This window comes from Arachis ipaensis, chromosome B1 (assembly GCF_059453495.1).
Source record: "Arachis ipaensis isolate K30076 ecotype BB chromosome B1, ASM5945349v1, whole genome shotgun sequence".
Lineage (NCBI taxonomy): Eukaryota > Viridiplantae > Streptophyta > Magnoliopsida > Fabales > Fabaceae > Arachis > Arachis ipaensis.
In genome coordinates this window covers 42,217,890-42,226,587 of record NC_142436.1, presented here as the reverse complement: position 1 = coordinate 42,226,587, position 8,698 = coordinate 42,217,890, and the positions used below count along the sequence as shown (strand labels likewise).

General features: G+C 36.0%; 1 protein-coding gene across 1 annotated transcript; it reads right to left on the bottom strand.

The window, feature by feature from the left end:
• Positions 1-289: 289 nt before the first annotated feature.
• LOC110270842 (uncharacterized) lies at positions 290-2,488 on the bottom strand. Its single transcript, XM_021120441.2, has 3 exons — positions 2,245-2,488; positions 2,074-2,167; positions 290-359 (listed from the first exon to the last, which is right to left on the bottom strand). The coding sequence occupies exons 1-3, from the start codon at positions 2,486-2,488 to the stop codon at positions 290-292; spliced, it is 408 nt and encodes a 135-aa protein (XP_020976100.1).
• Between the last annotated feature and the right edge of the window lie 6,210 nt (positions 2,489-8,698).

Genomic DNA, 8,698 nt, shown 5'->3' with positions numbered 1-8,698 from the left:
TTTAACACCGTTGTTGTTGCAATCATGTCAATGAATCCAAGCATACCTTAGAACTTCTTAATAGAAGTAAACAGGACAAGCGTCCATTCTTTAAGCTTGACAGAGCACATGTGAGCAAGGAGAAAGTAAGTATCCAACTGCCTCTGTAATTTGAAGTTGATAACACAAAATAATGTCCTTAGTGAGAAGCAAAGAAAATAATCAAAAAAAATATTAGAATATATCTACCCAAGCTTCAGCACTTAACTGTCGAAGTTATTGCACCAGGATATAAATTGGCTTCAGCACTTCAGTTAATTATCTGCATTAACCCTTCATAGAACTTCATCATACATATTTTGAATTTATATCTCATTTTCCTGAAAATGTCACATGATGTTTTATTAGAAAAGTTGCAGAAAAGGAGGAAAAAATGCAATGATTCCTCCAATGCATGAAACTTCATAAAGAGAGGTTATCTGAGCAACAGATTCAGTAGAGAGGTTATCTGAGCAATAGATTCCTCCCTTAGTAATTATGAAATTGTAAACAAGTTTGAGTTTTACTTCTTGGGCTTCTTTTTTCTGAATATCTGAGCAATAGATTCAGTAGAGAGGTTATCTACATGTTGATACAATAGTCAAAGGTACAAAAAACTGCATTGCAGATTATATCAGTTTAATTAAATACCATAATAATCATTGGAAAAACAAGTTGCTATTTTCTTCTCATCCACATAGAGAAGCACCTACTTGAAAAGAAATCACATTCGCTATAGAAAATTAAATAAATGCAAATCAAACCTGAGAATGACTCCAATCTCTTAACTCACAGCAGCCTCCACATCATAAAGCAACAATAAAAATCATTGAGAGATTCAAAATTACAATAAATCCTGCCACAAAGTATACTAGTAAAAAGGTTTCCTTTTAGTCACAATTTAATATACCCTTCCCAATTCCCAAAGACGCCCTTCCTATAAGAAATATACTAGCAAATTCAAAGTTAAAAAGTTACTTAATAATCCCTGAAGACAACTCTAAAATTGGAACCAAAACTCCAACTCTGTTTGGCACTAAGGAATCAACTTGCTTTACTTGTAATCAAGCATTTCTTATAGCTGTCTTGTGCAAAAAAGTTAAATTAAAATAAGGTAGGTACATAGCTTAAATCAGTAGCTACAATGCAACTAAAAGAAAGAGTAATGCTAAACCTCAGAATCAAAAACACCAGAAAAGATGAAGCTCAAACATGTTCCAGTTATTCCATTTCCAGCACAAGGGCATGTGAACCCTCTAATGCACTTGTCTCATAAATTAGCACAACATGGCTGCAAAGTTATCTTGCAAGAAAATATGCAAGAGCTCATTGATAATGGAATCATGGATACCAATGGTAAGAGTTATAATTTTCACTCTTTACTCAACTTTACTATTTCGGATAAATCGCAAAAACTACTCATGCTAAATTTCATAGAATCTACAGAATATTGAGAACATTAGATCAGTGTAATAAATCAAGAGAGTAAAGAAAGCATAGTGGATTGGCAAAGTTAGCAAAAGCAAATGCAGATCATTAGATCAGTGTAATACATGAAAATTCTAAGAAATTGACTTGAAGGAGATGAATAAACACTTAAAAATATGTTCCTTTTGCTTCACTCAAATTTTAACTCCAGTTGGCACAGTCTCGGAGAAAGACCAAACTTTGAAATACTGAATTCAATGATAGGAATATTTAGGAACATGAAGCTCAACTCAAAACACATGAAATTAGTTAACAGATAGAGTGAAGAGGAGGTACCTATCACGGATTTGAACTTGTTCCATCATGGACGCCATTCTTTGCTGATAAGCTTCTGGAAGTGATTCCAAACCAGCTAACATGCTCTTATCCATGATTCAATTCAATTAAACTCAACCTAGTGTTCTTCATTCACATTAATCATATATGATCTGTTAAACATGATTTTACAATGAAATAATATGTTGAACTGATTATGGCGAGATATATGATCTGGTATTAATCAACCCAATTAATTAGCAGATGGATCAAAATCGAATTGAGAAAACTAATCCAAATAGAAACCAGAACCTGAAGAAGAGGTCTGGGGAGATTGCAGCAGAACTTTTCAAAAGAGAGAATTGCATCTGCACCCTTGGCGTCAAAAACGCCACCAATGAAACGCCTACAGAGACATCGAAATTGAAATTGAAATGAGAATGAAATGAAAGTTGGAGAGAGAGAGGGGTTGGGAGTACAAACAGGAAGTAATCGTAGAAGCCGAAAGTGAGGACAGGAACACGGCAAGCCCTAGCAGCGGCGGCGGCTTCAATTGACCCCAGGAGCGACGACAATGCACGGCGAAACAACCTCCTTCTTTCTCGCATCGCATCTTCGTCCTCTCCCTCCTCCGGACTCCCTCCTCCACGACGGCGATGGCAGCGGCTGCAGCGGCGTTGCAGCGGTGACCCCCTCTTACTCTCTGGTCTCTTGCTCGTGCTCTCATCTCTGTCTTCCTCCTCTCCTCCCTCTGGTTCACTCATTCTGAATCTGGGTGTGTGTGTGTGAAAGGGTGCGTGGCGAAGGTGAGCTTTGGAGGCAGGCAGGGTTTCTACTTCGCGATGGTGACTTTGGAGGGAATGGGGGGCGACGAGGGTTTATGAAAGTGGATGAAGGTGCTTTGGAGGTGAGTGAGATTTGGAGGGAATGGACAAAAATTTTACTAAGTGTCATCAGTTTGCCTTCAGGAAAAAGAGGAAAAAAATTACTAAGTGTTAAGTTTTTTGCTCTAGATACATTAGGCATCACTTTTAAAACGCATCCAAAACTTAACAAATAGGCTACTCTTTAAAAGTGTCTCCTTTGATACGAAAAATGAACCTATAGATATCAACCTACGGCTACGCTTTATAAGTGATTTCTATAATACCTAAGGCTACGCTTTTTAAATGATGCCGTATTTGTGTATCCTTTTCTCTTATAAAAAGGCAACACGAAGAAAAGCGTAGCCTATTCTATGAATAGGCTACGCTTTTTGAATGTAGCTTAAAAAAAGTGTGGCTGAATGAGTATTTTTCTTGTAGTGCTTTAACCGCTCAATCTCAAGTTTTTACTTGACACCTTCACGCCACAAGCACATGGTTAGGGACAGCTTGGTTTAGCCACCTAGGCTAGGATTTTATTCCTTTGGGCCCTCCTATCCACTGATGCTCAAAGCCTTGGATCCTTTTTATTTTACCCTTGCCTTTTGGTTTAAAGGGCTATTAGCTTTTTCTGCTTGCTTTTTTCTTTTTCTTTCTTTCTTTTATTTTTTTCGCCATTTTTTTCTTTTTTTTCTGCAAGCTTTTCACTGCTTTTTCTTGCTTCAATAATCAATTTTATGATTTTTCAGATTATCAATAACATTTCTCCTTTTTTATTACTCTTTCAAGAGCCAACAATTTTAACATTCATAAACAACAAATTCAAAAAATATGCACTGTTCAAGTATTCATTCAGAAAACAAAAAGTATTGTCACCACATCAAAATAATTAAACTAGTTTCAAGGATGAATTCAAAATCATGTACTTCTTGTTCTTTTGTGATTAAAATATTTTTCTTTTAAGAAAGGTGATGGATTCATAGGACATTCATAGCTTTAAGACATAGACACTAAGACACTAATGAGCATGTAATAAAGACACAAACATAGATAGAACATAAAGCATATAATTCGAAAAACAGAAAAATAAGAACAAGGAAATTAAAGAACGGGTCCACCTTAGTGATGGCGGCTTGTTCTTCCTTCTGAAGATCTTATGGAGTGCTTGAGCTCCTCAATGTCTCTTCCTTGCCTTTGTTGCTCCTCCCTCATGACTTTTTGGTCTTCTCTAATTTCATGGAGGAGGATGGAATGCTCTTGGTGCTCCACCCTTAGTTTTCCTATGTTGGAACTTAATTCTCCTAGGGAGGCGTTGATTTGGTCCCAATAGTTTTGTGGAGGAAAATACATCCCTTGAGGCATCTCAGGGATTTCGTGATGAGGAATTTCCTCATGCTCCTATTGAGGTCCACGAGTGGGCTCTCTTGTTTGCTCCATCCTTTTCTTAGTGATGGGCTTGTCCTCTTCAATGAGGAGTCTTGGCCACAACTTCATAGAAGTGGTCTTGATGGACCTTTGAGATGAATCTCTCCATCTCCCATGACTCGAAGGTGGAAGCAATTGCCTTTCATTTCCTCTTTCTAGAGGTTTCTCTGGCCTTAGGTGCCATAAATGGTTATGGAAAAACAAAAAAAGCTGAGCTTTTCCACCAAACTTAAAAGGTTTGCTCGTCCTCAAGCAAAAGAATAAAGAAAGGAGGAGAAAAAGAAGAGATGGAGGAGATGGAGGTGTGTAAATTGTTTGGCCAAGGGGGTTTTAGGTGGTTATGATGTGGAAAAGGAAGGAGTGATGGTTTGAATTTGAGTGGGTGGGTGTAGGTGGGTTGTGTAATGGTTTTGGAGGAGTAATGGAGGTGATTGGTGGAGGTTATTTGGGGAAGAGTATTATGAAAATGTGTGAAGAAGTGAGAGAGAATGAAATGAGGTTGGTGAGGATCCTGTAGGGTCCACAGATCCTGAGGTGTCAAGGATTTCTCATCCCTGCACCAATTAGGCGTGCAAAACGCCCTTAGAGTGCAATTCTGGCGTTAAACGCCAGCTATGTGCCCCTTTCTGGCGTTAAACGCCAGTCTGGTGCCCATTTCTGGTATTAAACGCCCAGAATGGTGCCAGACTGGGCGTTTAACACCCATTCTGCTACTCTTATTGGCGTTTAAACGCCAGTAAGCTTCTCCTCCAGGGTGTGCTGTTTTTAATACTGTTTTTCATTCTGTTTTTTCTTTTTCAGTTGTTTTTGTGACTTCGCATGATCATCAACCTACAGAAAACATAAAATGGCAATGGAGAATAAATAGATATAATTAAATAAAATTAGGTTGCCTCCCAACAAGCGCTTCTTTAATGTCAATAGCTTGACAGTGAGCTCTCATGGAGCCTCACAGATAATCAGAGCAGGGTTGGGGCCTCTCAACACCAAATTTAGAGTTTGGTTGTGGGGGTTTTGTTTGACTCTGTATTAAGAGAAGCTTTTCATGCTTCCTCTCCATGGTTACAGAAGGAGATCCTTGAGCCTTAAACACAAGGTAGTCCCCATTCAATTGAAGGACCAATTCTCCTCTATCAACATTAATCACAACTTTTGCTGTGGCTAGGAAGGGTCTTCCAAGGTACTTAGCAACTTGCTCTTCAGTGACATCTTCATCCTCTTTAAAGGAGGAATATATATCAGAGCTCATGAATGGTAACAGGAAGTTCAAAGGAATCTCTATGGTTTCTGTATGAGCCTCAGATTCCTTTGGTTCCTCAAAGGGGAACTCCTTACTGTTCAATGGACGTTCCCTGAGGTCTTCCTCACTGGGAATCACTGCCTTTTCACTCTCTCCAAGTTCAGCCACACCAAGTAAGGTTATGGCCTTGCACTCTGTTTTGGGATTCTCTTCTGTATTGCTTGGGAGAGTACTAGGAGGAGTTTCAGTAATCTTCTTACTCAGCTGACCCACCTGTGCCTCCAAATATCTAATGGAGGACCTTGTTTCATTCATGAAACTTAGTGTGGTCTTAGATAGATCAGAGACTCTGGTTGCTAGGCCAGAATGGCTCTGTTCAGAATTCTCTGTCTGGTGCTGAGAAGATGATGGAAAGGCTTGCTATTGCTAAACCTATTTCTTCCACCATTATTGTTGAAGCCTTGTTGAGGCTTCTGTTGATCCTTCCATGAGAGATTAGGAAGATTTCTCCATGAAGGATTATAGGTGTTTCCATAGGGTTCTCCCATGTAATTCACCTCTACCATTGCAGGATTCTCAGGATCACAAGCTTCTTCTTCAGAAGATGCTTCTTTAGTACTGTTGGATTCAGCTTGTAATCCATTCAGACTCTAAGAAATCATATTGACTTGCTGAGTCAATATTTTGTTCTAAGCCAATATGGCATTCAGAGTATCAATTTCAAGAACTCTCTTCTTCTGAGGCATCCCATTGTTCACAGGATTCCTCTCAGAGGTGTACATGAACTGGTTATTTGCAACCATTTCAATAAGTTCCTGAGCTTCTGCAGGGGTTTTCAGATGAAGAGATCCTCCTGCAGAATAGTCCAATGACATTTTTGACAACTCAGATAGACCATCATAGAATATACATATGATGCTCCATTCTGGAAGCATGTCAGTAAGACACCTTTTGATCAATTGCTTATATCTTTCCCAAGCTTCATAGAGGGACTCACCTTCCTTCTGTCTGAAGGTTTGGATTTCCAATCTAAGCTTGCTCATTTTTTAAGGTGGAAAGAATTTGGCCAGGAAAGCACTGACCAGCTTTTCCCAAGAGTTTAGGCTTTCCTTAGGTTATGAATCCAACCATGTTCTAGCTCTGTCTCTCATAGAAAAAGGAAAAAGCATAAGCCTGTAGACCTCGGGATCAACTCCATTGGTCTTGACAGTATCACAGATTTGCAAGAATTCAGATAAGAACTGATGGGGATCTTCCAATGGAAGTCCATGAAACATGCAATTCTGTTGCATTAGAGAAACTAATTGAGGCTTAAGCTCAAAGTTGTTTGCTCCAATGGCATGAATTGAGATGCTTCTTCCATAGAAATTGGAAGTTAGTGTAGTGAAATCACCAAGCACCTTCCTTGCATTGTTGTTGTTGGGTTCGGCCATAGTTGTTTTCTCTGTTTCAAAAATTTCAGTTAGGTCCTCTTCAGAGTATTGTACTTTAGCTTCTCTTAGTTTCCTCTTAAGAGTCCTTTCAAGTTCAGGATCAACTTCAACAAGAATACCTTTGTCCTTGTTCCTGCTCATATGAAAGAGAAGAGAACAAGAAAGTATAGAATCCTCTATGTCACAGTATAGAGATTCCTTTATGTGAGTAGAAGAAGAGGAAAATAGAAGAAGGAGAAGAGAAAAATTCGAAAATTAATTAAAATAAAATAAAAATATTTTTGTTTTTATTTTAAATATTAATTAGAATTCAAAAATTAAAAAAAAAATTAAAATTTAAAACAATTAGTTAATAAAAAAGAATTTTGAAAAAGGGGGACGGAGTTTTCGAAAATTAGAGAGAGAAAATTAGTTAGGTGGTTTTGAAAAAGATATGATTGAAATAAAAAATTTTTAAAATCAAACAGAAAGTCAGGTAATTAATTGAAAAAATATTTGAAAATCAAATTTGAAAAGATAGAAAGTTAGAAAAGATTTTGAAAATTGATTTTTGAAAAAGATATGATTGAAATGATTGAAATTATTTTGAAAAAGATTTGAAAAGGAAATTAAAAAGATTTGATTTTGAAAATTAAAGTTGATTACTTGACTAATAAGAAACTAAAAGATATGATTTTAAAATTTAAAGATTGAACCTTTCTTAATAGGCAAGTAACAACTTGAAAATTTTTTGAATTAAAACATTAAATGCTTGTAGTAATTTCGAAAATTATGAAGCAAAATAAGGAAAAGATTTTGAAAATCAATTTTTAAAATTTTCGAAAAGCATTAAAGGAAAAATGAAAAAGATTTTGAAAAATTTTAAGCAAGAATTCGAAAATATAAAAAGAAAATTGAAAAAGATTTGATTTTGAAAAAGATTTGAAAAGATAGAATTTTTAAATTAAAATTTATGAGTAAAATAAGGAAAGATATATTTTTTTTATTTTTGACTTTTTAATGAGGAGAGAGAAAAACAACTAAATGATGCAAAATATAAAAATTTAAGATCAAAACTAATAATGCATGCAAGAACACTTAGAATGTCAAGATGAACACCAATAACTTATTTTTGAAAATTTTTTGAGAAAAGAAAAACATGCAAGACACCAACTTAGAAATTTTCAATGTTTAGACTCTAATAAATCTAAAATGCATATGAAAAACAAGAAAAGACACAAAACAATAAAAATTAAAGATCAAACATATAAAATCATCAAGAACAACTTGAAGATCATGAAGAACACATGCATGAATTTTCAAAAATTTTTAAAAAAAGTTAAAAAGACGAAATTGACACCAAACTTAAAAATTGACACAAGAATCAAACAGAAAATACAAAATATTTTTGGTTTTTATGATTTTATTGATTTTTTTGGTATTTTTCAAAAATTAACTTGAAAAAGAAAATAAAGAAATTCAAAATTTTTAATAAGAATCCCAAAAATCATGCAATGTTAGTCTAAAGCTTTAGTCTAAAGAGATTAGACAAGGCTGAACAAGCTTCAGTAGGACATTACATACAACAGCCAAATTGATGGGACTCAACTGGCTCCGGTGATGATAAAAGCATCATCTGAAACTCTAGAATTCATACTTAAAAATTCTGAAGGCATAGAATAATTTATTTTTTTTTTGAGATATTTCGAAAATAAAAAGTAAAAAGCTTAAACATAAAATAAAATTACCTAATCTGAGCAACAAGATGAACCGTCAGTTGTCCAAACTCGAACAATCCCCGGCAACGGCGCCAAAAACTTGGTGCATGAAATTGTGATCATCAATGGCACCAACAACCTGGTACGCACAATTGTAATCTCAACTCTTTATCACAACTCCGCACAACTAACTAGCAAGTGCACTGGGTCGTCCAAGTAATAAACCTTACATGAGTAAGGGTCGATCCCACGGAGATTGTCGGCTTGAAGCAAGCTATG